This window comes from Martes martes, assembly GCF_963455335.1.
Source record: "Martes martes genome assembly, chromosome: 17".
In the NCBI taxonomy this organism is placed as follows: Eukaryota; Metazoa; Chordata; class Mammalia; order Carnivora; family Mustelidae; genus Martes; species Martes martes.
Window position 1 is genome coordinate 52,625,124 of NC_137905.1, and position 19,578 is coordinate 52,644,701.

Consider the following 19,578-nt stretch of genomic DNA (forward strand, 5'->3'; position numbering starts at 1 on the left):
ACCCGTGCCTGGCATTTAGGGCTGAGTAATCCCAGATGATGATTAGTCCTGTTTACCCTGGGAACAAAATCCTGGGGAGGGGTGGTCGTGCAGTCTGTCTTAAATGACACAGTCGGGCAGCGGTAGTTCCAGGACTTAAGAATCCGGAATCCGACTGTCCACCTCTCAGATACGGCACCTTTCTCTGAAATTCCTTTATAGAGACTCCCGTTTTACACACGGGGACACTGAGTCCCAGGGGATAAGAAACAGATGTTTGGGGCCCCAGTGTGAGAGTGTTCTCTCCAGCACGGAGAACTACTCTGGTGCGGACTAGGATCACTAGTTTCTCTCTGAGATTTTGTCTCTCCTTCTGTGCTGGGAGGAGCAGGAGGGAACCGAGACTGAAAACGTGGCGTCTTTTCTTCTTGGCCTGGCAGGCTCCCGCCGCTAGGTGGCGCCAATGTGCGCTTGTCCGCAGAGGTGTGCTCCCGGGTCAGAGGGAGGAGGGTTTGGGGGAGTCACGCAGAATTCGGGAACGCTGAAGGAGGTGGATCTTGGCGGCGGCCGAGAGGGGGAGGTCGGAGACTCGTCCTGGGATTTGTTCTTAGCTGTTCTGCAGGAATTCTTGGATCCATTCGGCGAACGGGCACAGGTCTGTGCAGGAATCAGGTTGGTGTGCTGGGGTTTTCCGCAGCCCTGTGCTCCCGGGGACACAAAGTCCTGCAAGTATCCGTCCACCTCAGAGCAGAGGGAGAGGGACCAAGGTCCAAGTCAGGCACAACGTCAAAGCCGGTGGGCGTGGGGTGGGGAAAGAGAGTGTGACTGCGGAGAAGAGGAGAGAGACAGAGCAGGACAAAAGACAAAGGTGGTTGGGATAGAATTCTCCATGGACTCCCATGTTTCTGCGTGTTTTTGGAGTTTGGTCTACCAAGCCGTCTTGCAAGACAGTTATTCCGGTCCGAGCAGTTGGTTTACAGTCCCGGACAATAGAGATCTCTCTCCGGAAAAAGTCCGTGTCTTATCCTAGCGAATAAAGATAACATCCTGGGGCGCCTGGGTGGCTCAGTGGGTTAAAGCCTCTGCCTTCAGCTCAGGTCATGATCTTGTGGTCCTGGGATCGAGCCCCACATCGGGCTCTCTGCTCCCTGCCCCCCCCCCCCCCGCCTGCCTCTCTGCCTGCTTGTGATCTCTGTCTGTCACATAAATAAATAAAATCTTAAAAAAAAATAACATCCTGCTCTCATAAAGATTTATTTGCTCTCCAGAAAATAAATATGCCTCCCACGAAGGGACATTTCCCAGCTCGCATACTATGTGGAAGGATGTACTGGAGTCATGGGGCTGGAGCGTATGTGCATGTGCCTCGGGACTGCAAGGAATCTGAGAGGCAGGGCAAGACTGTGGCTCTAAGGGGCACCTGGGTGGCTCAGTGGGTTAAGCCTCTGCCTTCAGCTCAGGTCATGATCTCAGGCTCCTGGGATCGAGCCCCGCATCGGGCTGTCTGCTCAGCAGGGAGCCTGCCTCCCTCTCTCTCTGCCTGCCTCTCTGCCCACTTATAATCTCTCTCTGTCAAATAAATAAATAAAAATCTTAAAAAAAAAAAAAGACTGTGGCTCTAGGATGTTAAGAGCAGGTGAGCGGAACTCCAATGTCCCACAGGGTTGAGAGAGCCCAGGTTGCTTACACTTCGGTCTTTTGTCTGCCCCACACTCAACCTGTGCATAGCCATCTGCCTACACAGTTCCACGTGGGTGTTCGTGGTGCGTACAGTTTGCATAAACGCAATGCTCAAGGGCAACCGTGGGCCGTTTCAGGCTTCATCCAGCAGTGCTGTGAGACACAAGGTCATCACCATGAGGTCATGTTGTTGAAACTAGCCCCACCGGTGTGACACCTACCACTTGCCCTGCCCAGAGTGCTGCCCACACCTGCCCCCTTGTGGGCAGAGCCTGCATGGCAACTGGCTGAGCCCTCGTGTCTGACAAGGAGCCCAAGACCACAGGGAGTCGTGGTGGGAAGACGGACGATCAAGGCTGGAGGTCATCTCTCCAGGAATCATAGGCTCCAAGGCTGCATTGTGGAAGGGCCATCGTCCAGAAATTGGTTTGGTTTGAAATGAGTGAGTTGGGGTTGTATGGGGTTGGGTCAGGATTCAGTTAGGTGCTATTTTGGTTGGGGTTGTAGATGAGGGTCAGGATGGAGATGGGGTGCTGGACCCACAAGGTCTCTCCACAAGGTGACTCGGGGGACCCCGATCGGCATGTGGGTTTTCTGGCCCCTGACTGACTATATTCCTCTACTCCAGTTCTTATGATCTTAAAATGGGTTTATGTCTGCCCATTAAAAAAAAAAAATTCCAGTATAGTTAGCATGCTATGTTATTTTAGTTTCAGTTTGTACAATGTCCACTTATTTATTTTATTTTTGAAAAGAGGATATTTCATTACTTTTTAAAAGTAAACTCTATCCCCAATTTGGGGCTTGAACTCACTTACCCCATCTCCCTGAGATAAGAGTTCAGTGCTCTACCAACTGTCCCAGCCATGTGCCCCTCAATGCCCCCAAGAGCTTCTTTGTGTACTTAAATAGGAAAGGAGGGGGATTTTTAAAAAAGATTTTATTTATTTATTTGACAGACAGATATCACAAGTAGGCAGAGAGAGAGGGGGAAGCAGGCTCCCTGCTGAGCAGAGAGCCGGATTTGGATTCGGGGCTCGATCCCAGGACCCTGAGATCATGACCTGAGCCGAAGGCAGCGGCTTTAACCCACGGAGCCACCCAGGCACCCCAAGGAGGGGGATTTTCTATCAGGTTTTAAACACATACCTTAGGTTGACCCATCATGAGTAGCTCTGATTTTTCCAAATAGCCTTGGTAATCAAAATGGTGGAAACCTAGTAAACCATTCTGTTTCTCCTCTGAGACCCCCAAAGACGAACCTTGAGATGCATGAATCTAGCTCCTGAGAACTACATAGTCCGTTGCACAAAGTACTGGATTTTGCATGAGGATACTCTTGACTTGGGTTGTCAGATGAACCAGGATCCCTAGGCTATCGAGTGCTTTGCTACTTTTCCATTCCAGCTCTGAGACCACTGCTAGGAGAAACCCAAGTCCCTTTGGTATCTCAGACCGTGATTTCCATGTCCTTCAGACGGAAAGGGCCACCTCTCACCCCATGCCAGGATGACTATCACTCACCCCTCTCCTCCTGACTGCATTCCCACCATGACCACAGCATTGTTCCTGGACCTCCCACTCCCTCTTAGAATGCCAACGGCTCGTGGGAGACCACTCCTAGCATTGACCCTCACCCTTTCAGTCACCCTGTGATAGGGAGATATCCAATTCTCTCAACTCTCAGCCCAGCTGAAAGCCTCCGGCCACAGTTCTGGGAACCCCCATTCTCAAACACCCTAAATCCATCCAAGAGGCTTTTCTCAGCCCACCAGGACTAACACCTAAATCAGTGATGTTTTACAACCTCAAAAGCTCACCACAGGCTTCCGAAGTTTCTCCAGCATGGAACTCACTAAAACTTTCCTCTCTCAGCCTCTGTCCCTCTGGGACCCTTATGTGGAGTTTCTGGAAACTCTTAATATCCCAGACCACACAACCATCTCTCCCCCCCCCCCGCCATGTGATTCCTCAAATCACCAGACCCCCACACCACATGCTACTCCAGATACTGCCCTCTCTCTCCTGCTCCTCTTGTAGTTGGCTCTACTCTCACTGTAGTCTCCCCACCCAGGCCCCGCCACCAACCCACAACCCCAGGAATGGCTCCAGAGTTTCAGACCCTTCCCACCCTTCCCACTCCCCTTGTCCCTCTCTCCAGACCCTGAGCGGTGTTCCTGTCCCCACGTCCCTCCACCTCCACAACATAGTTCCAACTCTTAGCCCAAGCCCTCGAAGCCCCGCTGCTCATGTGTACTCTCTCTCTCTAAGAAAATTTTTTTTAAAAAGTGGAGAGTTGATATATCCCTGAGATAAGATGTATTTCTGGTGTACGGTGTATTTCTGGCTTTAGGAACTGCAAGCAAACTGCTTCTACGTCTGCCCTGATAGAACCGTTTATTTTTTTTATTGCAGCAGAGCTGAGATTTCTGAAATCCAAACCTGGAGTCTTACCCTCTGAGTGGCTGAATTACAATGTAAAATGAGTTGCCAGCCATTCCGGTGTCTTCTGTTCCAATGAAGGCATGACTGGGAAAGAAGAGGGTTCAGAAGTTCAAAAGGAGGGGCGCCTGGGTGGCTCAGTGGGTTAAAGCCTCTGCCTTCAACCTCTGCCATGGCTCAGGTCATGATCCCGGGGTCCTGGGATCGAGCCCCGCATCGGGCTCTCCGCTCAGCAGGGAGCCTGCTTCTCCCTCTCTCTCTCCCTGTCTCTCTGCCTACTTGTGATCTGTGTCTGTCAAATAAATAAATACAATCTTTAAAAAATAAAATAAAAGAAAATAAAATGCAATTGTTTCCTATTAAAAAAAAAAAAAGAAGAAGTTCAAAAGGAGATACATGGGACGATCCCGATGAAAGGGAGGACACTGTGGAGAGGGTCCAAATAGAGACATGTCTGAACCAGGGGATAGAGAAGATCCAGGGAGCAAGTGTTCGTGTCTGAAAGTCTGTGAGGCACCGGGGTCTGTCCTGGTGCCTGAGGGAACAGTGTACCTTCCCCAGAGGGAGAACCAGGAGGAAGAGCACGTTGGGCAGGGGGAGGGACATGAGTGATGAAAGGAAGTTTCTGAAAAAGCTGGTGGGATGACTTTGTGTCTGGAGGGACCCTTGGGGCAGGCGAGTCCAGCACCTCCACTGCTTACACCTCTCCCCCAAAGTTCGGCTCAGTCCTGGTCTGTCCCCCACCATGTGGCTGCACCCAGCAGGTCCCCTGCCCACCTCCACCTCCATCTGGCCGGGTGCTGCCTCAGTGCCTAGCTGTTTGTCACGAATTCTGGAAAGTCCACGATTTTACTGCCTTGCAAGCAAATGTTAGCTGGCCAGTTTTGTGGGTACTGGCAGAACACAGCAGATCCTGGGTCAGAGGCAGGATTTTACGACTCATGGCCCAGCAGGCAGCATGGGCTTCATATTTACACCCATTCACCTGGCTCCCCAAAGCCCACGGGGGGGATCAAGGAGCATTTGGATTCTGTGCACACAGTGATTTGTGTCATAGCTGAGGATCTGAGTTTGGGAATCCTTAATCTTATAAGGGGGCTGCTGGCAAACTTCCCAAAATCAGAATGTGGTTGAGATATTATCTTTATAATTCTGGATTGCAAATAAAATTTCTCCAGAGGGACATATAATTTTTATTGTCCTTGGCCATAAACAGACATTACCTTTTACTAAATCGTGGACAGTAAACAAACCTTCTCTGAGGGAGATACCATCTTGAAAAGCTGCATGATAGACACACAATCTTGGAAGACAGTCCAGAGTAAAAAACATATTGATTCCTTTGTTCTGAAGACGGGACATGCCCATGGAGAATTTCTGAGAACATGAGTCCAGTCTCACCCCTTCCCTTTCCCCCAAGGAAGGGGAAGGTAGCATCACTCTGTTTTCCTCATGCTCTTTCTCCACCACATCTACATGGCCTCTGCTCACCAGAGTTCCAGCCCTAGTTCCCAACAGCAGGGGGGAAGAGTGTGGTCATTTGATCTGTGGGATTGATGTCCAGTCCTGCCCTAGTGTTGGCTTCTGTTTCTGTGTGTGTGTGTGTGTCTTTGACCTTGAGGGGATGTCTCTATGTTTCCCATTGATAGAGGGTTCATAGAGGTTCATAGTCCTTTGACCTTGCAAACTGCCTGTCTGGTACTTGTGCACAGTGCAGCTGTGTGTGGGGGGGACAAGTGTGCAAGGCCTAACCTGTCTCCTACTTGCTTCTTCTTGTGAACTTTGTCATCATACGTGAAAAGCAGTGAGAGACCTTGAACATCAAGCGTCTGACTTGGGGGCTGATGTAGCGATGGACAGATGTGTCCTGTCCTGAAGCCTGTATCTCCAGCTGTCTCTGTCATCTTCAATGTCCAGCCTGTGTCCAGGTGTTGCACTGGGGTCGGATCCACTGGGTCCACACCTGAATGCTCAGCCTCTGGGTTTGTGCCTGCCACTTTGAATCACCACCACTACGTGGCTTGTGGATTAATCCAGTTTTGACCTTGACTATCTTACCTGGGTCTGCATCTATGTCTGCACATGACCATATCTGTGTCTACAACATTAATATCCACATTTAGTCCTTGACAAAAATAACTACTATTAAGCAGCAACTTGTCCTAGGCATTCTCACACACACACACAGACCCCTCTTTAACCTTAAAACAACCTCCATTTAACAGAGGAGGAAATGGAAACACATTTTATAGAGCTATGTTTGTGAACATGTCTTCAGGGGCCTGAGTGCATACTGACTTGTCTCCCCTGTGTATCCTTATTCAGGACCTGGCTTCTGTGTCTAGACCCCGTGTACAAGTGTATGCATCTCTGACATTGGATGTGTTCAGACCTCCATTGGACACTGTGAATTTAGGTCTGAGTTGGTACATCCAAAGCTTGGTGTGTGTGTGTGTGTGTGTGTGTGTGTGTGTGCACACGCACAGGCACTCATGACTTATCTGCCTACATCCATATGCACATATGAACATCTACTGTGGTTCTTGAATTTCAGCATGAGGTGCTGTCCACTCAGTGCCCAAGTTTGAAAGTGTGATTTGCATGTGTGCACATCCATGAGATAGGATGACCACATTCATAACCTGTGTGACACTGAGTTTGGCTGAGATGTTGGAGACAGGAACCCAGTCTCTGTGTCATCCATTCTCAGTGGCTACATCCACTGAAGAGGTATGGCACACGGGTGACGTTGAGTCACTCAGTCCAAGTGACATGTCTGAATCTGTGTCCGCTGGCTTTGCCTCCATCCTAAACCACGGAAAACCCCTCCCTCCTGTCCTTTTCCTCTCCTCCCTCCTTCAGGTACTAGCAAATGAGATGGGGGAAGGGACAAAACGAATGGAGCTCCAGAGGAAAGAGACTATAGTTTGAAAAGCTAGAAGGGGGACAATGTTGAAAAAACACATCAGGGACACCTGGAGAAATTGAAAGGAAGGCGTAGGTAAAGTTGGGATTTGGAATGGTTTTGGTTTGATTCGGATGGGAATGATGTGGGGGCTAAAGGGGGATGGTGGGCAATATATTTGGGGATGTAGAAGACCTAGGGGTTAAGATTGGGTTGTGTTGGCTGGAAGGATGGTATGGGTTTGGTTTGATTTTGAATGTGGAGGAGGTGGCAGCTGCGTTCTGTTGGGTTAAGTTGGCTGGGTTCATTTGCCTTGGGTTGGACACGTGTGGGGTTGGGGTTGGTTGCGTTGGGTTGTACTAGGTTTGGGTTGAGGTTGTGTATGGGGATTAAGACAGGGATTGGGCACTGTATCCAGGGATTCCTCACTCACACTGAGGCACATTTCTCCCACAGGGTGACACTGATCTGTGGGCGGGGGAGGTCAGATCACGGACTGAATGTAATCTTTATGATCTTCACTTGTGAGTGTCGGTGACCACTTCTCTCACTTCCTGTCTTGCGAGCTTCTCATGTGGCTCAGCGCAGAGAGGGGAAAGATTGGATCAAGTGCTTGACATGGGAGGGGCTGGATCCACATGTCTTCCGTAGGTGAGAGCCCCCTTCCTGGCTCACAGATGACTTTCTTCTCTCTGTGTCTTGGCATGGCGGAAGGGGCAAGGGATCCCTTTTAGGTGCATTCATTCCATTCATGAGGACTTCACCTTTGTGATATAATCACTTCCCAAAGGCCCCATCTCCTCAAACCATCACACTGGGGAGGAGCAGTCCAATGTAAGAATTTGGGAGGGATGCAGACATTCTGTCCATAGCACGTAGGATAACACTGGAGGCCTGAAAGGCTCTAGTTCTTGAGTCTCTTCTGAGCCTCCAAAATGCGATGTTCAATGCCACTTCATCCTGAGGTGCATTAACGAGGCCCCTGTGATCTAAATGCTCACTGGAGCAGGGCCACTGGATTCTTCGAGGGTTCTCTTGACCAGGATGTGCAGCTCATCTGGGTGTCCTGGGTCATCAGATGTCCAGGTTGAGGAATGAGGAGTTGGGAGGGGGTCTATGTTGGTACCTCTGAATTGTTCTGAGGAACGTTGGATTTTGGGATGCTAGGAGACTCGCTCCAGGATACCTTTGGAATTTCATATCTCTGGGTCCAGTAGTGTTGGGATTGTGGATCTCTGGCATTCCAAGAATTGATTTTGAGGGGAACATTTTACTAGGGCAACTCATTCCTGCATCTGGAAGTACAGGGGTTCTGAAAGCCAAGCTCGTATTTCAGGGCTGTGAGAAGTTGGGGGACAGGCATCTTGGCTCAGGGGGGTATCAGAGAGCTTTAGGAACATAGTGCATGTATTTGAGGGTCCAATGGGCTTTGGGTTGTGAAATCTCTCTTGGAGTGAAGCCATTGGAGGCTTTGTGATAGGAATCCTGACTCTCCAGTGGTGCTGATTCTGTTTTCTCGGGCTTCCTCTCGCTGCCTGTGTCGAAGGGAGCAAGGCAAAAGGGCTGTAGGCCCTGGCCCATTTGGCCTCAGAGCCCGGCATATATCCAGCGGGATTAAGGACCTGAGCACAACAGGTGCTTGCACTTTCATCCCCCCCAGAGCCCTGGGGGTGGGGGCTGTCCACACCCAGAAGCAGGGCCAGGCCTTGGCCAGCTTCTTGGTGGTAGCAGGTCAGGGGCGTGGCCATGGGGGTGTAGGCTTTAAAGGCTCCCCAGCTCCTGACTCACTGTCTGCCAGCTCCTGGACACTCTGTCATCATGTGGTTCCTGGTCCTGTGCCTGGCAATGTCCCTGGGGTGGACTGGTGAGTAGAATGGATCTGAGAGAAGGAGAGGGGCCCTGACTCTCATGGTGCTCTCACCCTGCCGCCCCCACAAGGCCAGCCACTCTCCCCATCCGTGCAGCCTGTTCCTCCCACCCACAGTCCAGCCCAGGCTGGGTACCAGTCTCTTCCTGCCTCTCCCACCCCGACCCCAGAACCTTCCTTAGCTCTCCACCTTGCCACCTTCTTCACAGTCCTCACTGCCACACTGGGTGCCTGCTTCCTCCCAGTGACCCCCAGACAGCTTCCGGACACACACAGTCTGGAGCCATCTCTGTCTCTTCTCTTCGGTGCTCCCCAACTCTTCCAAGCAGCAACCCCTCCTCACTGGACCCAGGGACCCTGATCCTCCTGTCCTACCTCCTAGTTCTCCAAGGTCCGGTGCTCTGGCTCCTGAGCCCCCAGGTGACCTTTCCTGTTCAGCTGTCATCTCTCAGTCCTCATCCCCTAAATACTGAAACTTTCTCAGAACGCAAAATTCCCACCACAGACATAGAAGATATTTAAGACTGAGACCCCTTAGCACCACCCAAATTCTTCTCTCCCAGTCCATGATCCATGACCCTCTCCTTTGGAGTCCTTAACACTGGTTTTCTTTTTCTTTCTTTTTTTTTTAAACTTTTATTTATTTATTTGACAGACAGAGATCACAAGTAGGCAGAGAGAGAGGGGGAAGCAGGCTCCCTGCTGAGCAGAGAGCCCAATGTGGGGCTTGATTCCAGGACCCTGAGATCATGACCTGAGCCGAAGGCAGAGGCTTAACCCACTGAGCCACCCAGGCGCCCGCTTAACACTGGCTTCTAAATCCCCTTCCTCTTCTCTGAGCCAACACCTCCACCAAAGCCAGCTGTCCCCCAGTCCAGGAACTCCAGATCACTGCGAAACAGCTGACCTGCACACCACAAGTTGCTCCAGATGCTGCCTGTTTTCTTCTGATTCCTGGGGTACAGTCTGTCTCAGCAGAATGTCTTCCCAGGCAGGACCCGTCACCCACCCAATTAAGGGACTGCAGGAAAATCACAGACCCTTACTGCACCACTTACCAGAACCTCAGCTCTGCTCTTCTGCAGCCGTGTCCCTCTCCTAACCTAGACCCTCCCAGCCCCATCATCTCCTCCTGCCTGCCCTGACCCAGCATCCCTCCGCAGGTGCTGCGGCTCCCATCCAGTCCCAGATGAGCGGAGGCTCGGAGTGTAATAATTTCCAACCCTGGCTGTCGCTTGTGTACAATTTCAGCAGTGTCAGGTGTGGGGGTGTCCTGGTGCACCCGCAGTGGGTGCTCACAACTGCCCAGTGCATGTACAAGTGAGTCTGAGCATGGGGTCTGGGAGGGGGTGTCTGTGCTCCCACAGGAATAAGCAACTGGGCACAGACCCTGGGTTCACCTCAGGGGAGGCTGGGGGGGCTGAGGGAAACAAAGATGGTACTGGTCTGGGGCCCATGGAGAGTGGCAGGGACCACCCCAGGGAAGCCCTCCCATGGCAGCCTGTGTCTCTGTGTCTCTCCCTATAGCCATCTTCCTGTCTCCCTGCCCTGTGTCTCTGTCTCTCAGTCACTGGCTCTGTCGTGTGTCTGTCTGTCTGTCTATGATTTATCCCTGTCTCCCTCTCTCTCTCCTGTCTCAGGGTCTCCGTGTGTCTCCCTGTGTCTGTCCACCTCTGGGTCCCTCAGCTGCATCCCTGTCACTGTAGGTCTCACCCTCCATGCCTCTGCCCCATCTGTCTCTCTGGGTCTCTGCCTCACTCCCTTTCCCCCATTGCTGCTAAGCACCCCCAGGATGGGACTGAGGGAGACCCCCAGAGAAAAGGAAGGGATTCTCCTGATATGCGTGTGTGTGTGGGGGGGGGGCGCTTCTCAGGTGCCCAGCCCCTCCCTCCAGGACAGTGATGCCCTCCAGGGGACACAGGGAAGGGCTGGCTTCAGCTGGAGTCTGGTGGGGGCCCTGGAGGAAGGAGGAGAAGGAGGGGAAAGAGGAGGCCAAAGAGGGGCAGAAGGGGGTGGAGGAGAGGAGGGGGAGGAAGATTAGTGAGGGGAGCCTGGGGGCGGGGGCGGAGAAGCGGAGATAGTCCGGGGTGGGAGGGGGTGGTGGAGGGATGTAGGGGTAGGAGATGGAGGAGGCCCTGGGAGGGAGGGGGCTGCCGACCTTGGGCTGGGGGCCAGGCCACCCGCTGCTGGGGAGCCAGCTCTGTAGCCCCTGCTGCAGCTGAGCGGGTCCCAGGCCCCCTCCCAGCCCCTCTGGTCCTCCCTCCCTGTCCTCCCTCGCTGCTCTCGCTCAGGCTGCACCCGCCACCTGCCTGCCTTCCTCCCTCCCTCCCCTTGCTCCCGTCCCTGTCTCCCTGGGCCCGCTGCTCCTTCCTGTCTGTTCTTTCACTCTTGCTTCTCCCCGGGGCCCCTTCCTCAGGGTCGCCGCCTTTGTGCTTCCTCTCCTGTCGCCTTTGTGCTCCTTCGGGCTCCCCGTTCGACCCTCTGCCTCGTTCCTTCTCCTGTCTCCAGCTCCCTCTGTCACTGCTTCTCTTTATCTCTGGATCTGCCTTTCATGCTGTCACCATCTTTGGTGTTCCCCAGGTCTCTATTTTTCCGTGACTAATTCGTTCCTGCAGGCGCTCTCTCTCTCTCTCCATGGTTGCCTCTTGTCTCCCTCTGTCTTCAGGACCCTCCCTGGCCCCATCTCCCTTCCCTCTTCTCTTTCCTCATTCCCTGGGGCCCCCTCTCTCCCCAGGAATTACCAGCTCTGGCTGGGTCGCCACAACCTGTTCCAGCATGAAGACACAGCCCAATTCTTCGAGGATGTTAGAAACTTCCCGCACCCTAAATTCAACCTGAGTCTCCTCAGGAACCACACCTGCCTCCCGGGAGAGGACTACAGCCACGACCTCATGCTGCTCCGCCTGGCAGAGCCCGCCCAGATTACAGATGCCGTGAGGGTCCTGGACCTGCCCACCCAGGAACCCAAACCGGGGAGCACCTGCTACGCCTCTGGCTGGGGCAGCATTGAACCAGGTAAGTGTACGCCAGAGCCGGACCGTGCAGCCTGGAGCCCAGACACCTGGGTGTAGGGAGGAGGGGGCTGGGGACTGGACTCAGGGTCTGAGGGAGGAGGAGGACTGAGGCGCCACCGGGTGTCTGGCCACAGCTCTTTTTTCTCTTGGTCCTAGTCTCAGACACTGGCGATCTCCAGTGTATGGACCTCAAACTCCTGCCCAATGATGTATGTGCCAAGGCCCACATCCAGAAGGTGACAGATCACATGTTGTGTGCTGGACCTTTGGAGGGCAACAGTGACACCTGCCCGGTGAGCCAGCCTCTCCCCCCTTGACCACCTGGGCTTGGGGACGAGACCCAGATTCAGGGCCGGGGTGCAAGGGTTAACCAGGCATCGGTCCCACTGCTGCCCAGCTGTAGCCCCGCCCCCAGTGCCTGCGTGCCCCCTGCCCTATCCCACACCCCCTTCCAGGCTCCGCGGCACCTCAGTCTTCCACATCACAGTCCATCCCTTCCTCCAGGCAGCTCGTGCTTACTGAGCATCTACTGCTTGCCCGACACCAACCTAGCCCCTGGGAAGACAGCAGTCACTGCTGTCTGTGTCACGTTCACTGTTTCTGTCTGTGTCCCTCACACGGCGGTGGGGGGCTTCGTGAGGGGCACTGCTCTCATGTCAGGAGGTGCTGGGGCATCATGGAGCAGGGGACATGGCTGGTGAGCTGAGGGGCAAGACAGGGAGGTGGTGGGATTGAGTGAGCACCTGCAGCGGGTGGGGGTGAGCCCAGCGGAACGTGGGGGAGAGCAGGTGCAGAGGCCCTGGGGCAAGTGGGCCTGGTGTGTGTGAGGGTGTCAGCGAGGCCAGTGTGGATGGAGCCCAGTGAGCAAGGGGAGAGCGGGGGAGGTGACACCAGAGGGAAGGGGTCCCTCCTGTGGGACCCCACCTGGGGCCACAGGGAGGGGACCGCCGCTCCTCTGAGGGACCCGGGGAAGCTACAGGGGAGAGGTGACATCAGAGATGAGCCCTCAAGGTCGGAGGGCCCGGTAGATGGCTCCCACTTCTTTTCGCCGTTGATCTGTCTGCTGGGACTATTCTCCTGGACCCTCCCCACTGTGCAGAAACTAGACCCTGAAGTCTTCTCCGCATTGGCCAGGACTCAAGTTATTGTCCTCTCTGTTGGCATCCCACTAGCCCTCTGGCAGTGGACTATGGAGACAACTCTGATTTTCCCCGGAGCTGGGGTGTCACTGTGCTCTGTGAGCCCAGGAGCTGGTACTCTGCACGCGGAACCTGAGGCCTTGCTGACGTCCCCCCCGCTTTGTGCTGCAGGGTGACTTGGAGGGCCCCCTGATCTGCGACGGTGTGCTTCAGGGAATCCCAGCCGGGGGCCATGTTCCATGTGACAGCCCCAGTATGCCCGCCGTCTACACCCAAGTGACGCCCTATCTGCAATGGATCAAAGAGACCATGTTGGACAACAGCTGAATGCCTCTGACCTTCCCCTCCCCTTAGTCAAATACAATACGCAGCAAATTCTGGCATCGTTTGTCCTTTCTAGATGTGGAAATCAGGGACCCACCTGGCCTGTGTCCTAAGGTGTGGAGTCAGGGGTAGAGACGGGGAAGAACAGTGGCTTTCAAATGGGGGCGACCCCCCAACCTCCAGGGGACATTAGACAGTGTCTGGAAACACCTTCTCACACAGATTGTACAGACACACACTGGAGGCGGGGCTGGCCAGGCTCTTGTGGGAGGGATGGGTGTCCACCCTGCGCAGGTGGACAGTGACACGTGGTAGGTGCTCGCCACACGGCACTGAACAGAGTCGGAAGTGCAAAGCCGATGCATGCACACCAAGGATGAGAGCACAGCCAAGAGCGAACACGTGTGAACACACGACGAGTCACGGAGCGCAACAGCCTTACGTAAATTACACTAAGCGCCCACAGTACTCATTCTGTAGAGCACAGCCAAGTAATGACGCCCAGTGAAGACAAGAGAAGGGGTGCCTGTGGGAAGGGGAGTGGGTTATGGGGATGAGAGGGAATCATTAGTTATTAGTTGAGAGTCTGAGTCAGTGACTTGAATATGAACGCAGTGGGAGGATGAGTCATGGATGCTGGGTCAACGGTGCATGAGCCAGGATCCACACTCGGAGACGTGGACCAGGGACAGAGCTGTTAGGGACAGACCCCCCCCCCCCCCCCCACTTCACGGGCGCAAGGGCAGCAACAGTGACTGAGGAGCTCACTGTGGGATGTAAGTGCCACCCGGACACCAGCGGTGATGCTGCTGATGCCGACCCAGTCCGGCTCTGTGGTTGCTGAGTTCGGTTTGGTGAGCGTGAGGTCCTGGCTGCGGGAATCTCGGTCCCCACCAAGGCTGTGCGGATCCAGCCGGATGTTGGAGTTGCCGCAGATGGGCACATCTCTCCCTGCCTCAGCACGCCCGGGCGGCGGCAGCCTCCCCTCATCTGCGCTCCCACCCGAATGTCAGCCGCATCTCATTCCCACGGCAAACCCATCCGGTCCCAACCCCTCTTCACCTTCCGCGGGAAACCCTTTCCGAGAAAGGCCCTCCCTCTTCTACTCAGGCCCCACCCCAGAGGTGAATCCCCGCCCCCAGCTCAGGCCCCGCCCCGAAGGCTTCAAGAGCGCCCACCGGGCATGCAGGGGAGTCCCTCTCCTTGCAACGTGGCCATGCTTGGGTGTGGTCTGCACCCCGTGCCGTTAGTGATGGGGCTTTGGCCGGGCCCTGGCCTGGACGCCTAGAGGCTGGGTCAGAGCACAAAGCGAGGGGAGCCAGGGTTCAGGGCGGGGCCAGGACCAAGGAAGGTTTGGGAGGGTGAGGCCTGGACACAGTCTCCAGTCAAGAAGCCACACGTTAGGACCTCTCTTCTGCACCTCCCTCCCTCCACTCCTCGCCTCTCCCCACTCTCAGACACAACAGTTGCAAAACCTGCCTGGGTGCACACAGCATCTCACATTCACACGCGGGTCCTCTCCGCCCAGACAGAGGCACGGGGGAGTCTCAGGCTCCACCGAGTCCTCAGGTGAGTGCGGGCCCTTTAGCTCAGGCCTGCCCACCCCCCTCTCCCTCCATCCCTCCACTGTTTCCCAGGAGATCTCTGGGCTGGGAAAGGGGGCAGGAAGGACACCTCATCCTCAGCCCTGAGACTTCAGCCCTGAGACGACAGGAACGCGAGACACCTGGGAGGAAAAGAGAGAAAGTGTCAGCAACTATTAGAACCGCGGCAGCAGAGGGACGATGGCGTGACAGTGATAAGGAAAAAAATCAAAGCAAGAGAAACACACAGGGAGGTTCAGAAACACGGAGATTCAGAGAGAAAGAGACAGAGAGAGGAGGCGGTCGGTCTGGGTGGCTCCGTGGGTTAAGCCTCTGCCTTGGGCTCAGGTCATGATCTCAGGGTCCTGGGATCGAGCCCCACATCGGGCTCTGTGCTCGGCGGGGAGCCTGCTCCTCTGAGAACTCTGCTTGCCGCTCCCTCTGCTTGTGCGCGCTCTCTCTCTCTGACAAATGAGCAAATAAAATCTTAAGAAATAAAGAAAGGAAGGAAGGGCGGGCGGGCAAGCAAGTCCGAGCTGGGACGAATCAGGTGATGGAGACGCAGAGCAGGACAGGAGAGCTGGTGGGTTCTGCATCTGGGGGATACAGAGAGAGCAGAGACAGACGGAGAGAGAACTTACTGAGCCAGAGACACAGACTCAGACTCACAGATGGAGAGACAGAGACGTCAGAGACCCAGAAGGTGATGTGGGGGCCAGAGAGGCAGGACACAGACTAGCCCGCCCCTCACTCACCTAGCCAATCTGGGGTTGACTGGGCTCCAATCTGCCACTGCTTCCTGGAGCCACAGGGGGGCTTACAAGCTCCTCTCTGCAGGCTCTCCCACCCTGCGACAGGAGGACACATGGGGGTCAGATGCTGCTCTCTTTCAGTCCACAACCCCTCAGCCCACCCACCTTCCAGACACCCATCGGAATGTTTAGAGCATGGGTTGGGGACAGGCACTTTGAAATTGAGTTCTGACCCAGAGCCCCAGGCTCCTGTCACTTCCAGCTAGCACCCGATTTCATTTCTGGAGGTCTCCCCACCTCAGTCTCCTTTGCGTTATGCTTATTGCCTATTTTTTTGTCTAACACTTGGCTCCTTTATATCCGCCCATTCTTCTTTCTTTTTTTAAAAGATTTTATTTATGCATTATTTGAGAGCGAGAAAGAGAGCATGAGAGGAGAGAAGTCAACGGGAAAGCAGACTCCTTGTCAAGCAGGGAGCCCGATGCGGACTCGATCCCAGGACTCCAGGACCATGACCTGAGCCGAAGGCAGTTGCTTAACCAACTGAGCCACCCAGGCGCCCCCCCCATTCTTCTTTCTAATCTAATTATTGAAAGCTATAAATCTGCGGCTCCCCACAAGTCTTCATATGTCACATTTTTATCATTTGGTTCTAAGTTTTTAAAAATTTCCATTATGATGATTTTTTTTCATCCATTTTTGTCCATTATGATTTAATTTTTATCATGGATTATTCAGATGAGTGGTTGCATTTTAACTTCTGTGTGTATGGGTATTGTGTTGATGTGCATATTGAATTTCAATTTTGTTTCATCATGGCTGGAGACTGTGGTCTGCATGATACCAAATCCTTGGTGTGATGGTGGCATTGAAATCTCACACTTCATGGGATGAATTGCTCCAGTTCTCCCTGTACTCCTACCAATTTTTATATTAAGTATTATGAAGCTATTTTATTACAAATATTCAAATTTGGAATTGTATTTATTATAAATTTTTTTATGAATTATTACTTTTTAGTGACTCACTCTGCCTAGTAATGGTTTTAGTATTAATGTCTCATTTGATTGATACCAGTAAAGCTACCCATTCTTAGGGGTAATATTTCTTGGTAAATCTTTTTTTGCTTTCAACTTTTCCATGAGCTTTTGGTGTGTCTCTAATAAACAGCATAGAACAGACTTTTACATTCTAATCTGAGTTTAATCAATTGCATTTATTGTGGATTGTTGATGTATTGGGCACTAATAATATTTTCTTACTTTAAAATTACTATTTGTCTTGCTTTTTCTGTGTTTCCTACGTTTTGGGAGATCATATAATTTTGTGGGATTTTCCCCCCTTGTTTTTCCCTTTCTGTTTGTTTGGACTTAATATACCCTATTTCTACTCTGTAGTGGTGATATTTTATATTTTATTACATTGTATTTTCCTTGTCATGCAACTAAAAATATTTTCTGATCTCCACTATGGTTTCTTCTTTGAGCTGTGGGTGACTTAGAAGTATATTTCAAAAATCAAAATGTGGGGAGGGCATGGGGGTGGCTCTGGGGTTAAGCATCTATATTTGGCTCAGGTCATGATCCTGGGGTCCTGGGATGGAGAGTCCTGCAAGGGGCTCCCTGCTCAGCAGGGAGTCTGCTTCTCTTCTTCCCCTCCCCCCTGCTCCTGATCTCTCTCTCTCTCTCTCTCAAATAAATAAAAATCTTTTAAAAAAAGCCATGTGGGGATTTTCCACATAATCATTTTGTCATGATTTCTGGCATAATTACCTTGTGGTCAGACAACATACTCTGATTGTTAAGACTTGTTTCATAGCTCAGTATCTGGTCACTTTTTGTAGGTGCTGTATGAAGTTTTTAAATTAAAGTATAATTTTTTATTGAGGTATATACAGTGCAATGTACAGTTCAATGAGTTTTGATGAATGCAGGACCCCTGTAACCCACACTCCTGCCAAGTTCTAGAAAATTTGTCACTTCAGAAAAATTCTCTTATATCACTTCCCATTGTTTCTACACCTACTCCTTCCCACCCCATGATTAGTTTTGTCTGTTCTAGAATTTCATATATAAAAGGAACCATACAGTATGTCATATTTTGTGTCTGGCTGCTTTCACTCAGCATAATGAGTTTTGAGCTGCAACTCCATTGGTGGGTCTATCAACAGTTCATTTCTTTTCATTACCGAGTAGCATACCATTGAATGACTATGTCCTAGATTGTCCGTTCAGCCTTTTATGGACATTTGGGTTGTTTCCAATTTGGCTATTATGAGGAACTTCTATTCTTCTATGAGGAACTTGATGTTTCTATGAGCATTCTTGACTAATCTATTGTTTTTTTTTTTTACCATTGCTCTTACATAAATACCTAGGAGTAGACCTGCTGGTCATGGGGTAGAGGTACCCTCATCTTTTTCAGACATGGCCAAACAGTTTTCCAAAGCAGTTGTACCATTTATGCCCCCTCGGCAAAGTATGAGAGTTACAGCCGCTCTATGTGTATCACAACTTGGGGTTGTGATTCTTTTTAATTCTAGCCATTCTGGTAGATGTGTCTTTTGGAAAGATGGTATATTCTTCAGATACTGGGTATAGTGTTCTATATACAACCGTTAAATAGAGTTTTTTTAAATTAACATATAATGTATTATTTGCTTCAGGGGCTCAGGTCTGTGAATCATCAGGCTTACACAGTTCAAAGCACTCACTGTAGCACATACCCTCCCCAGTGTCCATAACCCAGCCACCCTGTCCCTCCCCCCTCTCCCCCCAGCTTGTTCCCTGAGATTAAGATTCTCTTATGGATTGTCTCCCTCCTGATCCCATCTTGTTTAACCATTAAATAGAGGGTTTTTTTAAAAAAAGATTTTATTTATTTAGTTGGCAGAGAGAGAGAGAGATCACAAGCAGGCAGGCGGGAGGGAGGGGAGCAGGCTCCCCGCTGAGCAGGGAACCCATATGGGTCTCGATCTCAGGACCCTGTGATCATGACCTGAGCTGAAGGCAGAGGCTTAACCCTCTGAGCCACCCAGGCGCCCCTAAATAGAGTTTGTTAATCCTATTGATTATCTATGTCCTTACTCATCTTTATCTTTTTCATTCTATTATTTTCTTGCTTTCTTTCTTTCCTTCTTTCTGTCTTTCTTTCTTGTAGGCTCCATGCCCAACGCAGGGCTTGAACTTACAACCCTGAGATCAAGAGTCACATGTTCTACCAACTGCACCAGCCAGGGGCTCCTGTTCTATTATTTTCTAAGAGCCGTCTTTAAATCCTCTTCTACGAGTGGGAATTTGTTTATTTCACTTTTAGTTATTTCACTCCTTACTTTATGTATTTTGAGGAACATCTCCAGATGAATAGGTTCCCAAATAATATATTTATTAATATATTCTTAAATAGACATTCTTAGCAGTATATTCTTACGGATATAATATATCAATGAAGAGTATGATAACAATTCCAAATATTCTTTTTTTTTAATTCCAAATATTCCTAGGCCCCCAGTCTCCCACCATCTCTGCCCTCAGTCTCCATATCTCTCCGTGATCCTCCCACCATGCCCCAGTTACAGCAGGAGGGTTCTGAGGCAGATTCAAATGAAAAGTTCTTCGAATGCGTTTAAGAAGACAAAACCAAAACAGATTAACCAAAGCTAAAAAAAAAATAAAAATAAAAAAAAAACTAAGCAAGAAAATCTCATTAACTTGCCATTTGCTGACTTGGCTTTTTTGAAATCGGACATCCACAGAATCAGTTTCTCTTAACCTCTCAAGCATATCTCCTCCCTTGGGAATCCAGTGGCTCTCCTGGTTCCCAAAGAGGAAAAGCTATTTGTTGGGATCCTTTGAAAAGGACTGGAAGCAAGGAGGACTGTTCAAACAGAGCCT

The 19,578-nt window shown here is 51.5% G+C and overlaps 1 protein-coding gene across 1 annotated transcript; it reads left to right on the forward strand.

Moving 5' to 3' along the window:
* The first annotated feature begins 477 nt into the window (after nt 1–477).
* LOC308358855 (kallikrein-1-like) lies at nt 478–13,404 on the forward strand. The gene is made up of 5 exons (XM_080829331.1): nt 478–651; nt 10,037–10,193; nt 11,608–11,888; nt 12,044–12,180; nt 13,198–13,404. The coding sequence occupies exons 2-5, from the start codon at nt 10,063–10,065 to the stop codon at nt 13,351–13,353; spliced, it is 705 nt and encodes a 234-aa protein (XP_080685457.1). The 5' UTR covers nt 478–651; nt 10,037–10,062; the 3' UTR covers nt 13,354–13,404.
* The last annotated feature ends 6,174 nt before the right edge of the window (nt 13,405–19,578 follow it).